The 22,344-nt window shown below is 40.7% G+C and overlaps 1 protein-coding gene across 1 annotated transcript in view; it reads left to right on the top strand.

Annotated features, from left to right (window-relative positions):
- Positions 1-3,131: 3,131 nt before the first annotated feature.
- LOC126187932 (U-scoloptoxin(05)-Sm1a) overlaps positions 3,132-22,344 on the top strand; it is a 130,702-nt gene continuing 111,489 nt past the window's right edge. Inside the window, exon 1 of the mRNA XM_049929299.1 lies at positions 3,132-3,344. Coding sequence (XP_049785256.1) covers positions 3,269-3,344 — 76 coding nt within the window. The 5' untranslated portion in view covers positions 3,132-3,268. The remainder of the gene's footprint in view (positions 3,345-22,344) is intronic.

Genomic DNA, 22,344 nt, shown 5'->3' with positions numbered 1-22,344 from the left:
ACATGAAGGGGGTTGTAGTTAGAGATAGTTTCCTGAGCTCCAGTTTTACAGATGGATGTAACTACAGAATATTTAAGTCTGCAAAGAAAAGTGGTGTGAATCATTGACCAATTACAAAGATGGATTAAGATTAAACCACTAAGTCACCACAAGATTTTAATATTCTACTACAGACACCAGCATAATAATCATAATTACTGTTTTAGTGATCTGGTTAATATTATAATTTCCTTGGCAACTGTATTTCTGGCACTAATGTCTGTTCGTGATGTGCACAACTAAATCTAATGCATCTGTATTTAATTCTTGATTCTGGGTGCAATATCTGCTGCCTCTGTTACAAAGTAATTATTGAATTTGGTGGTCAGTGATTTGAAAGGGTTATAAATTCTGTCAGAGCTACATTATGAGGGCTGAATCATCTGGGTTGCTATTTTTGTTTGTTTCTTGATCAATAACATTGAAATTGGTTTTGTCTTATTCTTGGAGCGTGGGTGTGTCACATGGATACTCATCTCTTGACTACATTTGGTTTTGAAATTTGGTAGGGTTCTCTCTTCCTCTCACTAAACACTTTAATTCTAAAAGTTATGAGTTCCCTACCCTCGTTATGGTTCAGTTGTATTGTTGTTTGATTTAGAGGAACTGTTGTAGACATATGCTTAGCAATGAATTATATGTTCCTCCTGTACTTTCTCTCTAAACACCATGATGGAGTTATTGTTAATGATTTTGCAATACGAAACATTTCTAACATGATCTGTATCTAACTGCTCTGTATATTTTATTGTTAATATTTCGCCATTATGGACAGATAAACCAGCATCTATTGGTTCTGTAGTTGAATCACAGCAAGTTGTTAGGTCTAAAAGTAAAATATCAATGTCTGTTGTGCTATGTCCTTTAATCCTTAGAGGGATTTTTTCTGTATCAAGTAATCCATCAACAACTCTAGCTGCCCGTGATCAGTACTGTCTGACGGGAAGTCATCATTAAAGTCTCCAAGAACATTCTTTTCTCCAGTTAAAATCCCATTCTTTACCTACAGAAAATGCTACCTTCATACCTGTAAGATGAGCGTAATTTGAGAAGGTGCAAATGCATGACTGTTGCTCATCTCTGGTGAAACTGATACATCCAAGTTTCAAGGTGAATTAAAATGCCAGACATTGTGTTTGAACTTTGAGTATTCACCTATGTAGCGGCTGTTGACTCAATTACCTATGTGCAGTCTTTTGTATCCAAGTTAGATGTTGTCGTGTCCATATAGTCCAAATATTTCTCAAATGAAGACATGTGTAACATCAGATACCTATTCAGTTCCAAGGGTACACTAAATGAGGTAGTAGCTGTCAGCCAATTTTGAAATTGTAAGCGGTCATAGAATGGAAACATTACTGTCCAAATTCTGTGACCATCACACATTAGCTATTGTGAGAAGTTGTTTCAGCTCTGTGGCTGTCATTAACTTAATATCTTACAGAGCCTATTACTGGCTGCCCTACCATCCAATAGTAACATATTGCTGAAATATCTGGAGGAGACAGAGGAAAAAAATAGTTGTCACAGATTACAATGAAACATCTTTTTCTAATTCTGCTGACAGGCCAGTAGAGTTTATTCTCAGACTTTCAGTTTGGCCCTTTTGTTGTGACTGATTCTTTACTGAATGATTCCATGACAGGAAATGTTTCCTTCACTGTATACACATTTTTCATCAGGTTATTTTGCTATTATTTGATTTTCACACCTTGCACCACATTTAGAATGGTAAATGATTCCAGACTGCTCGCTTGTCAAAGACACAAACAAAATTTCCTCTCTATTAATTTTATATGGTTGTGTACTTTCTTTTGTCTTGCTTTGTTGTTAGTTTTTAATTTACATGAGCACTATAATCTGATATCAACAACTCTCTTTTCCTCTCATTCTTTGAGACTCGTGTTTCATGTGCTAGGTGAATACATATGCTATTTTTAGTTTTGAATCATAATTCGTGCTTTGCAACTTTTTGTTTTTGAGACTATATGTAACACATCATAGAGTATTCTCATTCAACACCAGTTCAACATTTTATGATGCCTAAGCGAGAGTATCGAACTCCATATCTGAATGGGCAGAAAGAGACTGTGATTACTGCAAAAACAACAAATATGAATGGATATTTTATAATAATTATTAGAATTCAGTTTTGTGTTAAAAGTTTGGATGATTAGTCTATGCTAATTTTCGGCCTCATAAATTCGGATTATTTTCATTTTTCTTAACGTTGTCGGCTAAAAAGATTTGTAATAGGCACAGCAGAATGTGGCACTCCTAGAAGTCGCAATACTGAAACCCTAAGTTATTAGATGTAGTTAATCAAGCAATCAATTATCTATGGATCCACATATGTCTGTACTGGTGATCAACATAACGTAATCGAATTATTGTTACGTTACATGATTCTATCAAGTCAAGCATTTTGCAACCGTATTTTACCATACCCTATTTTGCTAGACTCTCGTTTCTCATCCCCTGGAAAATGAAGTATTTAAGTCAAACCACTGATTCCGAAAAAGAATTGAAAATGCCCTGTGGTTAAAAGTTTCACACTAGTATAGTTCAGCTAATATTTTCCTAGGCACTTCCTCACACATTCAACCAAGTTTCTGTAAAATGTTGCACTGTATATTCCAAACAGATCTATATTCGATTGTGTGAAATGGCTATTCGGGTGAGAAACCTTGCACCGTTATCAGTTTTGTATCGTCAGTCATCAGAACTCGCATTTTCATCCTCCTGATTTTCTGTCTTGGGTCAAAGACGCGTCTTCTCCAGAATTTGCGTCACTATCCTTCTTTTACAGCCATTTCAATTATAAAGATGAAATTATTTTGTTAGGATACTGTTGTGCCACACTAACAATGAAGCCAATTTAAAAATTAAGTGAGATAATAATACACTGACGACAAACTCTTCGCATGCCCGCAAACTATTTCCGCATATAAGTGCCTCACAGCTTTCACCACTGTTTTATTTCATGTCAGGTAGGCGCGGTCTCAGTACTTCCGCCGCCGGCACCAGGTGTCTCGCTTCGCATACCTCGGGAGCGCGCTGCGAGCTGATTGGTGTTTCTCGTAGCAACCGATCACAACACAGCGCGCTGCCATTGGGTGCGTGGGTAACAGTACGCTGCAGGTAGTGGCAAGGCGTGGATGAGTGCATGTGGAATGTTGTGATAGCAGTGCATAGCAATTGTTAACATTTGGGTGTAGCTGCCAGAAGAATGAAAATGAAGACAGCTTTGTCTCGTCAAGGATTCTTTGCTACCTGCATTATTGCGGCAGTTATTTTTAAAACAGGTGAGCTTTGACAACACAACTAAGTGTACTCACAAATTTCGACGCTATTCAAATTATGTAAACTGAGTTAGGTATAAATACTGAAACTAGTAAATAAGATCGAAATATACCAGGCGTGCTTTGTGCTTAAAACTTGATTATCATTTAATGGCTTGGACTTCTAAAAGAGGGCGAAAAACTAGTACAGTTTTACTGTGCACAGCTAGTTTCCAAATCGAAATCGGAGGTTTTATGACATATCATTAATCATGAACAATGATGTTCTCCCAAGTGCATATAGCACTGAGACGCGGCGTCATTGACTTTTCAACTTGGCACTTAAGAGGCCGTTATTGAATGCGGTATTCTTTATTAACGAGGCTGCTGTTAGAGCACTGTGGGACATAAGGAAAGATGTCTAAAAATTTCAATTTCGACTTGATGTTCGTCTGCCACGACAGTTGCAAGTGAAATAGTAATTCTGTTTATGTAATAGTTCCGCCTTGGCAAATTCTCCCATATGGAGATCACTGTAAAGTACTTTATTTCTGCCATGTACATTTAGCAAAGGACAACCAGTGTTTCCTTGCACCAGCAATGATGGGATTAATTTCGTCGTTACAGTGTTAAACGCTTTTAGGCTCTTCTAGAGACATGCGGTTCGTAACGTAGAATAATTTTGTGTACTTAAGCCATCAAATAAGCCTTCCGGCAACATCATTAAATCTTGGAGAGTGTAATAACGTTAATTGAGTCCTCAACACGACTTAACACTCAAAGCACCGCGACGAAGCATTGCAGAATCCGTAAACGTGATGGCATAAGATCTCAAATGTAGCAAACTTTCGCGACTCGTCCCAAAGATTGAGTTTTGTCTTATTGTCAGTAAAACTTACCGGTAGCTCGTGGAGCAATACATGTCAACAATTTGTGGTCGGTACTTGCGTAGTAGGGGGAATCTTGCAGTTTCTTTTGTCCATTATTGGCTGTTTTCCAAATCGTAAATTGATGACGGTTTTATGAATGTCAATGTTGGTCCGAATAGTCGTAATAACACATTACTTTCCAGTCCCATTATCGGACTTATGTTTGAGATCACACACACTCTTTTAAACACGCCAAACCACACCACTCAGGTCCAGCTCTTTCGTGGCGAACAGATATGTTGCCATAGAATTGTTAATTAGTTTCTGTTGTTGCCCTTGTGCTCCTGCTTATGGCATTAACTCTCTTGGGGGTCGTCAGTCATTCACATCTGTACGTCAGTTACTATTTATTTATTGTATTATTTTTAAGCACAGTGTTATATAAAATATATACAGTAGCACATGTAATTTACAAACAGACATTTAAAGCTGTAATATAATCAGTTGCTTTGTCATCAGGAAATAGTTGAAAATCCTACGATATATCCTGCTGGGACATTTCTGTGACAATGTGCTGCCCCCCAACCGCATTGTAGCGATGGAGCCTTAACCCCATAAATAAAAAGGCCGCGCTTCTGTCATGATCGGCGCTAATTTTGTTATTAGATGGAATTTATTTTATTATTCTGCGCAGTTTATGAGTACAAAGAATTCCTACTCTGTTTCCGTATTTTGTAATGAATGAGATCGTAGCGAAGTTATTTTCATCCCATAATATTTGCATGGTTTCAATTTTCATATGCGTTATATCATGGTCTCATTTTAGCATCCGTCTCAGCATTAAATAATATTGCTACAGCAATTATTGTTGTACTTATATATTATTGTGACCACTTCACCACCAAAACTGTACAGACTACCTCAACTTTGACTTAATTACATATCATGTACAGCGATTAGTTCAGAAACTGCCACCAGCTGATGTACCTCCATTTTGGTGTTCGTGTTCTTGGTCGTTGACGAGCCTGTAAATGCGACGCGGCGATACAGCTCAAGTTTGGTTATTTATTACTTTATTTTAAATATAAATTCTTCTTCAAACATAAGGAGGTGCTGACAGTATTTAAAGATCTGTACAGATAGGATCGCGTCAAAAAGTCCATTTCTACCTAGTGCAGGTACCCTCCATAGTATAGAGCCTCTGTGGAAAGAAAATGCTAAATGAATGGCGACTATTCCACAACGGATATAAGACGAAGCGTAGAAGTCTGATAAAGGATACACTGAATGGAATGAGTGTAGCTGAAAAAAAAAAAGAATTTAAAAACCATGAGCTAAAAGAAACCCTCACTGTCTAGGCACTTGCCATAATATAATTTTACCGAATGCACAGAACCCAAAGAAATTCTAGTCATTTGTAAAGACTATCAGGGGCATCAAAGTTAGTGGCGAGATACTCATGGATGGCCAAGGAACAGAATCTGAACATAGCAAAACAAAAGCAGCAGAAATTCTGAACTCCATTTCCAACTGTTCCTTCAAAAAGAAAGATACAGATCTACTGGTCTAGTTTACTACTTGCACTATTTCTGAATTCGCCAAAACTAAACAAAGCTCCAGTGTGTGATGGAATATCACATATTCCATACAGAGTTTGCGGCTCAGTTAGATCCTCGTTTAACCATAATGTACCATAGATCGCTCTAAAACAGAACTGTATACAGTAGTTACAAGAAATCACGTGTCGCACCTGAGTACAAGAATATAAGCAGAAGTTATCCACAGAATTACGTCCGATATCCTGTAAGATCCATATGATTTAGAATCTCAGAACGTCTCATTCAAACCAAATGAGGCATCCTGAACAGAATGACCTCCGCGGACTCCATGCATCCAGCCCCTGCGTTACCCTTCCAGTGTACTTTTACCCACATTCTACATTATTTTGTTATTTGCCATGTGAACTCCCTTTGCAGTTAGCAGATGTGGACTCTGTAAGCAATATTGCCCGTACCGCTTTGGAAGTGACCTTGCCGTCATTGCAAAAGAGCTCCTATAGCTGCTGATAAAGAAAACGAAATCTGAATAATGTGAAATAATCGTGCGTAAAAGACTTTTTTGCGGTATTACAAAAGCACAGAATCCAATTCGTTTAATTGTTGACTCATTATATTCCATTCTCCCCACGCAATTGTATTGGATGTGTTGAGCGGAAAGGAATGCGTACCTACAGTTTGCATGCACGTAAAACACACAAAAGGTGTACTTTTATCGAAAAATTTAGAAGGTATAGTTTATAAAATAAGTTTTACGGTTGTTGAGCCTGATTTTGCAGTCCGTTTTGTTGTTGCCCCACAGAATTGTAACAGAATTATAAGAGGATGGGGATTTCAGATCCGTGAAATACTGATACGACAGTCAGTGACATCAAATCAAATAACGTATATCCTTATCTGTACTTCCTCCTTCCTTTTCTTTTTTTTAGTCTCATTTTTATCGTTACATTTACGTTTACTAGTTCACAGATGTTTGTATCTCAGACAGAAGAATACTGTCGTGATTCGTTTATTTTCATTTATTTATTTATTTATTTATGCAGACTTAAGAACGGATAAGGATTGCCGACAGCGTGTTCTAAGTGCTTAGAGACAGAAGAGGCTTAGAGATGAACTCTATGCCGAATGACGTCTGCAACAATGAAAATATTGACATTCAGATGAAGATAACCCGGAATAAAATTTTATCGTAGAACCTTGACATCTTCCCAGTTGATTCGACCTTATGTTGTACACAGCACAACGAAGAGAAGTACCCTGAACTGCCATAGTAAAAATGTAGAACATAAGTAGTTTATCAGATGTTGTACTGACAGTCTTACATGTTATTGAGAAATCACGCCCATAATAGGCAAGACTCTGTAACTCAAAACATGTGACCTAGTGATGTCTTCGAGCCGAGACAAACTGAGCACATTGTCACATATAGGTGCCAGGCTTTCCGCGAGCTGCCTTTTCAAGCATCTAGCTTGACTACATCAGTTTCGATAAAACCGAGTAAACTGCACTGCATGGCCAACAATTGTGGATTGACTAGCCCAGGACGTAACGTCGGAAGAAAAAGGGGTGACTGCAGCAGTCCAGCCATCCTCCAGACCCATCTCCTCGCCTGGGTACAGAAGTCAGCATTCAACACGAGCATCTTTACTAATAGTTACACGTTGGTGAATACAAAGACTGACTTCGCCTCAGGGACACGCAGTGGTTCGTTCTGCAGGAGCAATGCAGTGACCAGAAGACGATAATTAGTATAAAGAAGTACCAGTTACATTTCGAGTCAGGAAGGGACATTTTCCATAGCGCTATACCACATTATAAGATTATTTTTCAGCCCGCTGTGATAGTTTGTTAGGTAAAATACGTTATTTGGTGCCATTCTAAAAGATAGGTTAAAACTGCACGTGCGTGTCATGTATAATATTTTGGCAGAGGCTGTGGGAAATACTTGACCGTCACATGCGCGAGTTCCAAAAACAGGCAGCAACCTGTTGATACTCGTGGTCCACACAGTCTGTGCTTCTGTAGCACGAGGGTTGCACATATTTCCTACTTCCTGTTTTAAAGTCGCTCACATGAATGAATGTTATTCTATTGCTAATACATTGTCTGAAAGCAAGGGCTCTTACAGATTCACGAAAAAAATTACTTAATTATACAATTATTATTATTATGAATAATAATTATTATGAACGCCCTATGTATTATCATTAAAGTTCCAGTTTCAAAACGGTGCAGAAAGAGAACCATTGCACAGAATGATGTTAAATGTGAACAGCATATTATTAACGCAGAGGGTAACTTCGTGCAACAAAACAAATTTAACCAAAATTTTACCAATAGAATCTTAAGGTAAATTGAGGTCGACTACAAATGATATATGAATCGCATGCGACGGTGCATGACTGCACAAGTTTGACAGTCAGCAGTTTGTCGCACTATTAGACAGGTAAGCCCATCCGCCACGGCGAGGTCGTACCACGTCGGATGGGAAAAATCGGTTTTTAATTGTCCTGAGGCTGAAAACCGCGTATAAAAGGAAGTTAGATCGGTTTCTAATTGCCTGGGGCCAAAAATCGAATAAAAAGCAAAATAATATCGGTTTCTAATTGTCGTGAGATTGGTGCAAGATATATTCAATACGCTGTCCACAAGGTGAAATCGAGAAACAGCATGTTCCACAAATGATCAGAATGTCTCGGGGGTCATATTCAGAACGCGTTGTGCAATGCTTGCCTTCGATTTAGTTACGTTCGTAATTGGAGCACTGAACACAACCTCTTTCAGATAACCCCACAGCCAGAAGTCACACGGGTCAAGAACAGATCGACTACACGGGCAGGCTGCAGGGAAATGACAACTGATAATTCTACCGTTTCCGAAATGCCTATGCAGAGTCGCTTCACTGGTCGTGCAGTGTGCAGAAGGGCGCCATCTTACATAAAAACGACCCTACACATACATCCACGTCGTTGAAGGGTTGTGAGTCTCCGGTGCGCAAAATACTCTCATAGCAGTTACCAGTGCGGTACAGGTAACGGGACACGCCGGACTCATCTCCGCGAGAAACTGCGGCCCTACGATAAACGATGCCATCAACTCGTTCCACCGCCACGTGTGCAGAATGAACTGTTACCGGTTGATGCGTGCGTATTTTCCCTTGCCCATATTATTCATATTGACATGTCCTTGGAGATGGAAATGGGCCTCCTCTGTACACAGAATGCTCTACCGCCGTTCACTGCCCACTTCCATGCGGACAAGAAATTCCAGAGCGAACGTTTGTCTTGCTGGGACGTCTGCAGGAAGCAACTCCTGAACATGGGTAATTCTGTATGGATGACAACGAAGGATGTTTCGTAGGATTTTGTGCACAGTGCTCGCAGGTATGTCCAACGTTCGGACAATTCCCCTTGCGCTGCATACTTGCACACCAACGTTCGACCGCTCCTGCACTTCTATGGCCACGTCTTCAACAGAGGTCTGATCAACTGTTTTCCTCCTCCTGCCACATTGTACTTCAAAAGAACCTGTCTTTAGAATTCTGTAATCGTTTTCTCCAGATCCTTAGCAGACATCGGACCAAAGCCTTTTTTCATGTCCTTCAGTGTTCGGAATTTCTGCAGGGCTACTGGCTCGCACTCAGCGTTGTCGTAAAAGAGCTTTGCTAGGGGCGTCTCGGACGCAAACTGAGCAACAGCCGTGTGCCGCGCTTATGTTGATATGCCTATTCTGCTTGTCACAGCGCAATCTGTTGGTCATTTATTTATTTATTTATTTATTCTTTGTGTGACGCTTCCCTCTGCGCCAATAATATGCTGTTCAAATTTGACGTCCTTCTGAGCAATGGTTCTCTTTCTACAGCGTTTTGAAGCTGAAACTTTAATTATGGATACCTTGTATAATAAAATATGATTTTAATACGAACCTTGAGGTGAAGTTGACAAGCGACTCATCCGTAGGAATCTCCGTCCTTCATACCAGAATTTACAGATGAGATAAGGTTATGTCCTGATAAGAACAAAATATATGTTCTAGAAACATTAATTAAATAAAAAGCCGGCCGGTTTGGCCGTGCGGTTCTAGGCACTTCAGTCTGGAACCGCGTGACCGCTTCGGTCGCAGGTTCGAATCCTGCCTCGGGCATGGTTGTGAGTGATGTCCTTAGGTTAGTAGGTTTAAGTAGCTCTTAAGTTCTAGGGGACTGATGACCACAGATGTTAAGTCCCATAGTGCTCAGAACCATTTGAACCAATTAAATAAAATGGCTGGAATCAATGGGGATGAAATCAATGAAAATGCCAGTGAAATCCGTTCAGAAATTGTTAACTTCCAGTGTAAGAAGAATGCCGCGATAAATGTTTTTTCCCCCAAATCGGGATTCGAAGTCGGATCTTCTGCTTAATTTGGGCAGTTATCTTACCGAATGTTAGAAGAATATTACTCCACAGATTATTGTGGCGGAGGACGGAAGGTATGCAGATAGTGTACGAAGTTAAATGAAGCAGCTTCATGGTTTTAATATATTTGCATATGGAGCAACTTTTTATAACTTTGTGTTTGTTCAGACTTTCTTCTATTTCTTCCGTAATCGACTTGATTTCAGAAGTGCCAGTGCTACATAAAGCCTGTAGGCAGTATCCCTGTTAATGAAGTCTCCAGAGACGCATGTTTCGATGTCGTCCGTGGAACGCTGTCTCAGGACGAAGAGGCGGAGAAAAGGATTAAGTCTCTTGTTCTGTACTGACATTCTCTGACAGTGCTCATTTATTTCTCTTCGTTTGTATGTATGTGACATGATGAAGAGTTGCCTGGTTAAAATTTCGCGATCGCGTCCTCCTTCAGTGTCTTCAGCGAACTTTGTCGACTGTTCACTGTCTATTTGTTGACGGAAGTTTTAATATTATAATGATATGCGAAATCAGTATCCAACATGATTCTGTAGACGTAACATATTACTTTGGGTCCAATCCAAGACATTTTTGAAATTGCTTAAGTATTAACGATTTACTGAGACATTAAGATTTATTTATTTAGTTGCATTTTTCATTAGACGTGACTTTTTTCAGACACTGTTTTTCTATGACGTGGGCTGAACAACCAGTTTCAACAATATGTCTGTCTAATTCGCTTTGAACTTTTCTGGACACATTTTCATTCCCCTTTCTCTTTACACCACTAGAATTTTTGTTAATGTAATGAGCAGTATAACAAACCAACTTATCCTAGAGTTTGTATTTTTTCCCACAATGGAAAGGATCCTGAGTCATAATTTGAACAAGTTCACCCGACACTTAATTGAAATTTGAAAGTTTAATTTGAGTTCCCTTCTGCAGGCTGAAATATCGGAACAAATTTCACTGAACTTCTGTTTGAGCCATCTATCGTTACTGCTACATAATTAATGTTTCCCCGAACAACGCCACACATAAAATATAAAAGGCAAAATAATGTTAACAATAACTGTCTCGGTTTTTGTTCTAGCAGCTGGAAATTTTGGATCATATAACTTTTTAACCAGTTTGAATGTGCAGTCTGATGCTTTGAAATTGAGCGTGATATGAAATTGTAGCCTCTTTGTCAGCACGATCCAGATCACAATTCCCATCTCTGCCTTTTCAAAAACCTCTTATGTTTGGTGAAACGGTACCATTGGTAGCACTGCTATGTTTAGCTGTTTTCACTTGGTCTTTAACGTTACCCCTTCCTTTATGTGCAACGGAATATTCTCCAGTACCTAGTGTGGAATAAAATTGCTACTGTCGTTACACAATTTTAAATTTGAATTCCTTTTGCAGGTTTACATTAAACACATCCTTTCTTTTGACCGTCGTTACACGATGAGACTGAAAATGAGTAGAGATAAAATAATCAAAAACGTACAGACGAGTTACTTAACACGCAAAAACAACACAGGCACATTGCCGCTGATGTGCTGCCAAATGACTAACAAGAAACTCCTTGAGTGCGAGGTCCCAAAAAGGCCAAAGATGTTTACGGCATTTGACGCCCCACACATTGCCTACCGTGCAACCACAATATTGGCAATAGGTGGCGGGACTGAGATATTCAGTGAGACTACGGAGCGTAGTTGATCTGCTTAGGCGACGAGTAACTCACAACAGTGCCACAGCGTTAGTGGTGTTGATACAAAGCAGAGCAATGGCAACGATAAACAAAGAAAACATTGCATTATATCTACCACAACAGTTGCCGAAGCTGACATTTCGTCAGAAAGGAGACCAAGGAATTTCGCAGAGTGAAAAAGAAGTGCGAGATGAAATATTAGCGTTTCTGCAATATTAGTCAGCGGACTGTCTGGTGTCGTGCATGCTCGACTGTGCACGGACAGTGAAAATGTGGTGCAACTGTACACGGGCTCGTTCACTACCTATTTTTCATGTGGCTCATCTGTAAAAGGGGTTTGGTAGTGAACGGTTGCATTTGCGCCTCTAATACTGAGTCATATATAGGCTAGCCTTTGAACAGCAGTGAATTGAATACACAATTGTCTATGCCACAACCTTGCGTAAAATGAGGTACACTATACAAGTTCAGATTGAAACTTATTTATTTAAAAAACACTTCTAACTTTGTGGACATGCATTTTTAAGTCCACAAAAAAAAAAAAAAAACGATCTGGATAATTAATATTCGGTGCAATTCGTACACATGGTTTATTGTCTCGCACCCACGCACTTTCACGTTGTTCCTTCGCTGTTTATTCACATACACTGGCGTCCATACACTCGCGGCACTTTGCCGCTCCGAACTTACCTCCACAATGGACAAAAGACCCCTTTTCCCGCTCATATCCCCAGTCCTAAGTCGGGTCACGTGACACTACATGAATCAAAATAATTCCTAAACATGGCCACAATTCGTTTACAATTTTTGTAAGATTTAAATACTTAAACTTAAATACATTACATAATTTTAGACACATTTATCACCGGATCATTTTATAATTCGTTGTAATTAAAAAAATACTATGCAACGGAACTACGATGCTCATCAAAACACAAAACAAGTATTTTCATGACCATTTTGCATTACACTATTTTCACTCTGCATTTAATACATAATTATATTCTGAAGCACAGAAAATTAAAATCAGAACTAATTTATGACATGCTATTAGATTTACATAATTAGAAATAACTCCATGTTTTGGCACAGTTTCACCCTCTCCCTTCATTTAATGACGTCTTTGCACGAAATATGAGACATACAGATACTTGTCCGGCACTACAAAGATCGAAACTGAACGGTGTCTTCATAATAAAATAACTACTAACTTTGCAGTTGTTCTAAACATCTTTTGAACTTAATTCTACTATGAAACATTTTGATTGAAGTACATCAGCCCAACATATTATTTCTTCTGCTGTGCTTTAAATTTAAATTACGAACCACTTGTAAGAGCTCCGTTACCTTACAATGGGACCTGGATAGACTGAAAGAACCAGAGGTTGAAGAGAATTTCAGAGGGAGCATTAGGAAACGATTGATAAAAACAGGGGAAAGGAATACAGTAGAAGAAGAATGGGTAGCTTTGAGACATGAAGTAGTGAACGCAGCAGAGGACGACGTTGGTAAAAATACGAGGGCTAGTAGAAATTCTTGGGTAACCCGAGAGATGTTGAATTTAATTGATGAAAGGAGAAAATATAAAATGCAGTAAATGAAGCAGACGAAAGGGAATACAAACGTCCCAAAAGTGAGATCGACAGGGAGTGCAAAATGGCTAGAGAACAAATGTAAGGATGTAGAAGCATATATCATTAGAGGTAAGATAATGACGCCTACAGGAAAGAGAACCACCTGTATGAACATTAAGAGCTCAGCTGGAAAACCGATCCTAAGCAAAGAAGGGAAAGCAGTAAGGTGGAAGGAGTATATGGAGGGTCTATACAAGGGAGATGTACTTGAGGGCAATATTATGGAAATAGGAGAGGACATAGATGAAGATGAAATGAGGGAGATGATACCGCGTGGAGAATTTGACAGATCACTGAAAGACCTAAGTCGAAATAAGTCCCCAAGAGTAGACATTCTATTAGAACTACTGATAGCCTTGTGGAAGACAGCCATGACCAAACTCTTGTATCTGGTGAGGAAGATGTATGAGACTGGCGAAATACCTTCAGACTTCAAGAAGAATATAATAATTACAATCCCAACGCAAGCAAGGTGTTGACAAGAGTGAAAATTACCGAACTATCAGTTTAATGAGTCACGGATGCAAAATACTAACACGAATTCTTTACAGACGAATGGAAAAACTGTTAGAAGTCGACCTCAGGCAAGATCAGTTTAAATGTGGCAGGGGTAAAATGCAGGGAGCGAAAGGCTGTTTACAATTTGTACGGAAACCAGATGGCAGTTCTAAGAGTTGAGGGGCACAAAAGCTAAGCAGTGGTTGAGAAGGGAGTGAGATAGAGTTGTAGCCCATCCCCGATGTTGTTCAATCTGTATATTGAGGCAGCAGTAAAGGAAACAAAAGGAAAAAAAACTGGAGTAGGAATTAAAGTCCTGGGAGAAGAAATAAAACTTTGAGGTTTACCGATAACATTGTAATTGTGTCAGAGACAGCAAATGACTTGAAAGAACAGCTGAACGGACTGGACAGTGTCTTGAAATGAGGATATAAGATGATCCTCAACAAAAGCAAAACGATGATAATGGAATGTTGCCGAAAAAAAATCTGGTGCTGCTGAGAGAATTAGATCAGGAAATGAAACACTTAAAGCAGTATATGAGTTTTGCTATTTGGGCAGCAAAGTAACTGATAATGGTCGAAGTAGATAGGATATAAAATGTAGACTGGCGATGCCAAGAAAAGCGTTTCTGAAGAGAAATTTGTTAACATCGAGTATAGATTTAAGTACCAGAAAGTCTTTTCTGAAAGTATTTGCATGAAATGTAGCCATGTTTGGAAGTGAAACATGGACCATAAACAGTTTAGACACGAAGAGAATAGAAGCTTTTGAAATGTGATATAAGAGAATGGTGAAGATTAGATGGATAGGTCATGTAACTAATAAGGAGGTATTGAACAGAAGCCGGCCGCGGTGGTCTAGCGGTTCTGGCGCTGTAGTCCGGAACCGCGGGACTGCTACGGTCGCAGGTTCGAATCCTGCCTCGGGCATGGGTGTGTGTGATGTCCTTAGGTTAGTTAGGTTTAAGTAGTTCTAAGTTCTAGGGGACTTATGACCTAAGATGTTGAGTCCCATAGTGCTCTGAGCCATTTGAACATATTGAACAGAATTAAGGAGAAGAGTAATTTGTGGCACAACTGGACTGGAAGAAGGAATCCCTTGGTAGGACACATTCTGAGGCATCAAGGGATTACCAGCTTAGTACTGGAGAGAGCGCGGAGAGTATAAATCGTAGAGGGAAACCAGGAGATGGATACAGTAGGTAGATTCAAAAAGATGTAGGTGCCAGCAGGTACTCGGAGATGAAGAGGCTTGCACAGGATAGAGTAGCGTGGACCGAAGACCACAACAACAATAATGGCTGTGTAATCACCTGTTCTTTGCATCAGTGCGTCACCTTTCGCTACCTCAGTCTACATCTAGATCACGTGCAAGCCACTATACAGTGCATTCCGACCGGTACGTCGTACACGTATTAGCGATTTTATGTCTTCTTCTGTTTTCGTATGGAGCGAGGGAAAAGTAATGTCTGCATGTCTCTGTACGCAAGCTGAATTATCATATCTTATTCTCACGAACATTACGCGGCCATTAACATTGCCACGCAGTCTTCAGACACCAGAAGTTATCCAACAAGGTTTGGTGAAAACAACGTCACATTTTCTTCCAATATCTCATTTATGTTTCCTGAATATACACATTTGTGTGATATATCCCAAATTCTTACAGTACCAGTAGCTTGCTTCAGAATTCCTTCTGTGTGTATTGTCAGGCCAAACACTGGAACAGTTCACCAGAATTTGTCACACTGTTAAGGTTTTCCTTTAAATATGTTCTGCACTTTCCCGGAACCATACTGACAAAACCAAGTCTTCCCTTCATCTTCCGTGCTATTGATTCGCCTCTTAGTATTGGCCCTAAGTGTTTAAGTAGCCTACTAGTTAACCACTAACGTTGTCCTCGAATACTTTTGGGCCCTATCTCTTTGTTATGGACATAATCACGAATTTGAACACATTTAAAGAGAGCAAGTCACTGACGGCGTTCGTCAACTTCATTCTTCAACATTCTTAAATCTTGGAATGAAAGTTTCTTCTGATTTACGAATCAACTCACTAGTTGCATCGTTACCGGTGTAACCCCATTTGTAACACTTAAACTAATCCTAATATTTTATTAATTTTTGGTAAGGACTATGGGACCAAATTGCTAAGGTCATCGGTCCCTAGGCTTAAGCATTACTTAATCTAACTTAAAGTGATTTACCTAACTAACCTAAGGACATCACACACACCCATGCCCGAGGGAGGAGTCGAACCTCCGACGGGGGCAGCCCCGTGAACCGTGACAAGACGCCTTAGACCGCAAGGCTAGCCCGCGCGGCAATATTTTATTAGTGCTTCAGTTATGACACTGTTGTCTAATCTAAGTGTGCAACAGATTTTTATGCACACGTTTATAAAGAATATTACTAATAATTTTTGACAGTTTGTGTAAAGTGAAGAATAAAATATAGATTTATTCGGTGGAATTTGGCTGGAATGAGCCGGCTGCTGTGGCCGAGCGGTTCTAGGCGCTTCAGTCTGGAACCGTGCGACCGCTACGGTCGCAGGTTCGAATCCTGCCTCGGGCATGGATGTGTGTGATGTCCTTAGGTTACTTAGGTTTAAGTAGTTCTAAGTTCTAGGGGACAGATGACCTCAGATGTTAAGTCCCATAGTGCTCAGAGCCATTTGAACCGTTTTGCTGGAATGGTAGTTGCAAGGGAGGCGGCAGGGAGGGGTGCGCAGTGAAAAGATAAACACGAGGGATAGAAGGAAGGGAAAAAAATGCAGAAAAGAACGGTAGTGGATAAAACAATGGGGATTTGCTTCAGGCGAAAGGACCTAACTACTGTTTCCCTTTTTGAAACAGAAATTACAACAATTACAGAAGAAATGACTTTTGTTTTCTTAAATTCGACATAGCGCTGGATTTTGCGTAGAGTGCAGCGTAACTTTGTTACAGTAAAGGTTTGAAGCAGTTGAGCTGGATTTAGAGGGTACGTTTATTTATTGGATGGGTACGTCCATGACATCTTGTATTAAGATTGTCACTTGATGAGAAGTATTTTATATGTGAAGAGAGGTGTGCAAACATATTTCATATGTAATGCGCAAAGCATCCATAGTTTCCTTTACACGTCTAGAGCTTTCACTAACTGTTACAGGTATAGTATTAAATCTAAATTGTGAAGGTTCGACTGAACCAGTGGGTACAAAGGTTTCTTTTTCACGTTGGACGGAAAAATGTTTCCAGACTTTTGAGTGCGTGGACATACGACAGCGTATTCTGTCCAATGAGATACTCGACCAGTATTCATAAAGATTCTTTGCCACTTTTTCGTACAGTGTTTGGATACCGTAATGAAGATTAATAGGAAAGCGATCGCGAAATTCGAGTTTGATTAGATTCGGATGAGAATTTAAAGTTCGCTACGATGGCCCAGATTCCATTGTCTGCGCAGTACCGGTATCCTCAGATTTGGCAAATTAAGCAAAGCTGAAGGTTTTCAACACAGAAATCGATCTGCAGGAGAACAATGCGTACGAGATGTCATTGAAATACAAGGGAAACAGTAGCTGATTTAATAGTGAGTCTCGTGGTACTGCCTGAGAGAGTTCACTGTTCAAGACGACTTTTATTTCAACAGACGATACGCTACCCCTGTTTTCCGAGTATTTTGAAAATCAGTTCAACACAGTATCTGAAAAATTTTGGCCTTTTTGTGACTAGGATATCAGAGGTACAGATATAAAATACTTTTCTGGAATTTAAAGTGTCAATACCGTGGTCTCCCCATTGTCTGTCACTTTTCTTACAAATTAGTGCAGAGTTCGTGTTACGTGAGTATTTACGCGTATAGGAAATGAATTCTACCAGAACCTCATGTCCTATCGGCTATTACATTATGCCCATCTGTGTAAAAATGTCACCACTCCTTCACTCTTTACGATTCCATTCTAGTAACGTATATTTCTTAGTAGCTCGTATGCCTGAGAAACCAGTGTGCTTTATTGTGGCACTCAGAGGAACCAATTTGGTTGCCGGTACCACGAAGGATTTTTCGTCGATGGAACGACTGAAACAAGGTTCTTTCAACGTCCTGGGAATTACTGAGAACAAATCTGAAGGACAAGTTACTCCGGTTCCGAAGACTCCTTAAGCGACGGTGAGAGCTGTTCACAGACAACATGTGGCCCCAATACCGCCCCTCAGTGAAGTATCAGGTACACGATAAAGTTGCAGTCGATCGATAGGCCAATATTCTATACGGGAATAAAATCATAGGCCAGAGAGACGGAATTGCAGTGGGCTTTCCGGTAGCATATGGTCTACTCTGACGAAAAAATTCGCATTACCAAGAAGGAGCTGTGCGTCATATACGAAAGATGGTAGGCGTGTTTCTACATCTGAAAGATGATGTCTATTCAGATTTCGCGTCAGACGTATAAGAGTGGCGCTGGTAGAATTACTACGAGGCTGCAAATCAGGTTTGCTTTAAATACGCGCTGTAACTGACGTGAACGTTAGTTGTCTTTGAGGTTGGAAGTGGTGGGTCGATGTCAGTCAAGAATGTCTTTAAGGCGACAAAGACGCCATTATAAACACCTCGGTGAGTTTGAACGAGGTCGTGTTATAGGGCTACGAGAAGCTGGATGCTCCTTGTGCGGTATTGCGGAAACACCTGGCAGGAATGTAGCCACTGTACGTGGTTGCTAGCAGCAGTGATCACGAGAAGGTACGGTCGCAAGAAGGCCGGGCTTCGGACGGCCATATGGCACTACCGAGAGGGAAGACCATTCTGTTCGGCATGTGGCTCTGGCGCATCGTGCTGCATGTGCAGCAGCAGTCTGAGCAGCAGTTGACTTTAGCCCATATAAACAGGTACTCATCGGCATTCAACTTCTTCTTTCTTCTGGTTGACAAAACAAATGGTATGCTTGGTACAAGAATACCATAAGGCTGTTTAGGCAACAGTCCTGTAGTCTCAGCTATACTCCACGTCTTCCAAGTAATAATATTTGCATCTGGAAATGCTTCAAGGCCATCATAGTCTGCGTGATTGCCCCAAACAACAGCCAAGGTAAGCCATGTACTGCCTCCAAACACTGCTTGCACATCACATGTGAAGTTCAGACGCAGTCCACGAAACACATTGGGACCTCCAATTAATTGCTGTTTATTAAACTGTCCAGCCAAGACAATATCAATTGCTTTTAAGCTCCGATACACAGGTACACTGCGCCGCCAGCGACGACGGTAACCTAGACGTTGCAGAGGCATTGCTGAATCGCGTTAACACAAAACGAACTGCTACAAATCGGTTACTTCAAGGACAGCTCCCAGGCAGACGCCCTGTAGCGTGCATTCCGCTGACCCCAAACCGCGGCCATTTGCGACTTGAGAGATGTCAATAGACAGCTCATTGGAGGGCAGCGTAGAGGTCTGTTGTTGCGTTTTCTGATGACAGCTGGTTCTGCCCCGCTGCCAGTAATGGGGGATGTGTTGGTTAGGAGAAGGCCAGTTGAGGGCCTACTACCAACTTGTCGGTGTGCTAGGCACATTGGACCTACGCCTGGAGCTGTGGTCCGGGGTGCGATTTCGTATGACAGCAGGAGCACTTTCGTGGTTATCTCACGCACCCTGACTGCAAATGTGTACGTCAATCTGGTTATTCCATCTATTGTGCTGCCATCCATGAACAGCATTCCATGGGTTGTTTTCCAACAGGACAGTGCTCGCCCACATAACCGCTGTTGTAACCCAATATGCTCTAAAGAATGTCAACTTGTTTCCTTGGCCTGCTCGATCACCAGATGTGTCTCCAATCGACCTCGTATGGGACATCATCGGACGGAAACGCCAGCGCCATCCACAAACAGCATTGCCGTCCCTGTATTAACCGACCACGTGAACAGGCATGGACATTCGGCACCTGTACAACACAACGCATTCACGTCTGCTTGCGTGCATTCAACATGCTGGCGGTTACATTGTTTATTAATGTACCAGCATTTTACATTTGTGATGACTTATTTACACTTACTTTAACCTGTGATCTTGCAATGATAATCGCCTAAATACGTTACGTAGACAAATGTTTTCCCGAAATTTCCTAATTTACATTAATTATTTAGCTTTAAATTCCGTGCCATAGCCTGTAAACAAGTGTCGTCCCTTGTCATTTTCAGGGAAATTGTGCAAATGATCGATGTTACTCAAACCATCTAACAAGCTACACACACTCCGTTAGGTGATCTGTAGTGGATGAGTGGGTAGGGAAGCAAAATTACCAAGATTTTATTAGTGTCTCCGTTGCCCACATAAAAACATAGAGATGGAAGATCATAAGATGTGTATTCTGGATACAGAAGTGTGCAGAATCTCCAGAAAAAATGGGACATACACTCTACAGAAAACCATTGCGCACCATCAGATACCTACATGGTGTGGTGATAATCTGGAGTTAAGTGAGCTCTGTATAGAAAAAATGGCTCTGAGCACTATGGGACTTAACTGCTGAGGTCATCAGTCCCCTACAACTTAGAACTAATTAAACCTAACTAACCTAAGGACATCACACACATCCATGCCCGAGGCAGGATTCGAACCTGCGACCGTAGCGGTCGCGCGGTTCCAGACTGTAGCGCCTAGAACCGCTCGGCCACTCTGGCCGGCCGAGCTCTGTATAGGATGCCGTCCTATCAGATATTGTAATAAACGTATACATCGAGATAAACTCAAAGAGCTTCTATTAGTCGTCACTTAAAAACGCACACTGGTTGCTTCGGACGCGCTTTAGGTGGTGTAGAACTGGTAACGCGTGTCTTGTGATACTCCACCGCTGACGTTGAGTCACGGCAGTGACTGGGTGTGCATATGGCAGTCGGCTGCCTAGAATCAGCGGAGATGGAGCGACGTGGATATGAAAAATAGAAAAGAGCTAACGTATTTGGACGTCCCCATAACCACACCGTGATTAAAATTGTCCAATTTGTTTGTGTATTGACGAGGACTGTCCAATGTGGCTACAAGGAATGGTGTGTCACTTGCGGGCATGTAACACGGCGTAAGAACTGTGGTCATAGAAAGATCCTGACGGACAGGACCAGAGATGTCAATGGCTATCGGTTACACACCCGACAGCAGTTGCGGGTAAGACTCATTTCACATTTCCTGAAAACGTGACGTCATTTTGACGTCGCGCACAATATAAACGACAGCATGATCTGTTATCGACTTTGTCACAGGTTTGAATATGCTCCTGCTCCTCGACTCACTCGCTTCAATGTAAGGTGCCCTCTTAGGTTTGTGCCTAACCATATACTCGAAAATCGCTAAATATTTATTTCATCCTTTTCTTAATCAGACAGAAAAGTATATGATATCGAATTGTGCAGAACATATTTGTATTACATTCGTAAGAAAGTCCCAGAACGTGTTTACTGCACTAACATAAAAAAAAATATTTGCCTGTGGAGATATGCAAACCGCCATCTTTCGACTGTAGAATATACGACATTATCCATTGCGTTAGCGCTTAGTGCTGTCTTAGTTATCTTAGTATCTCTTAAAGGCTTATATTGTTGATAATGACAACATTAACGTGTTAGTGCTCCGTCTGCTTACTGCAAATTATAATACAAGCATGGTTCATACTTGATTTGTAAATTATTAACGATAACAACTCACTCCTGAAAGAGCACTATTGTATGAAGGCATTAATCTTCGATAAATAAGTATGTGACGTTTAATTGTAGCAATAATTATAACACATTGTTCCAAAAATGAGGTATTTTTACAAATCTCCAATACGCATGCGTGAAGTCTTGTGAGAGGTCCTATCGAACGCTAACGAAGTCGATAGCGGTTACTACGGACGTCGATATTGCGCGTGACGTCATAGGAAGTGTTGTGAGCAATTGCTGCAGTCAGTGAATGCACTCCCCCTCTTCCAGTTTCCGAATGGGCATTGGAGGGAAACTGCGTGCAGTGAACATTTGGATTCGCGTATCCCGGAAAAGTCGATTGCTCTCAGCAGCACATACAGCTGCATGACTTTAATGGGCAAAACATCACAGAAATTGGGTGGTCAATGACGGGAGACGTGTAGCATTGCCCAACGAGCCATAGTTTTACCTCTTTTCAAGTGATGGCAACACGTCGAATGTACAGAGTACCCAATGAGGAGTTTAAGCCGCAATATGTGAAGAGTGAACCTGTAGATCTAGTCGGAGGTGGTCTTCGATGTTTTCCAAGATTTTTTTCTTACCATGGTCACTCATTAATTCATTGTACATGAATCAGTATCTTTTCTTTAAACTTTCTCGGTATCGAGGTGTTGCCAATTTTAGATATATGTATATCTTCGTGATAAGTGTGCTGTGGACACCCACGT

This window comes from Schistocerca cancellata, chromosome 1 (genome assembly GCF_023864275.1).
Source record: "Schistocerca cancellata isolate TAMUIC-IGC-003103 chromosome 1, iqSchCanc2.1, whole genome shotgun sequence".
NCBI lineage: Eukaryota > Metazoa > Arthropoda > Insecta > Orthoptera > Acrididae > Schistocerca > Schistocerca cancellata.
Note: the sequence above shows the minus strand (reverse complement) of the source record. Positions and strands in the feature narration are given on the sequence as shown.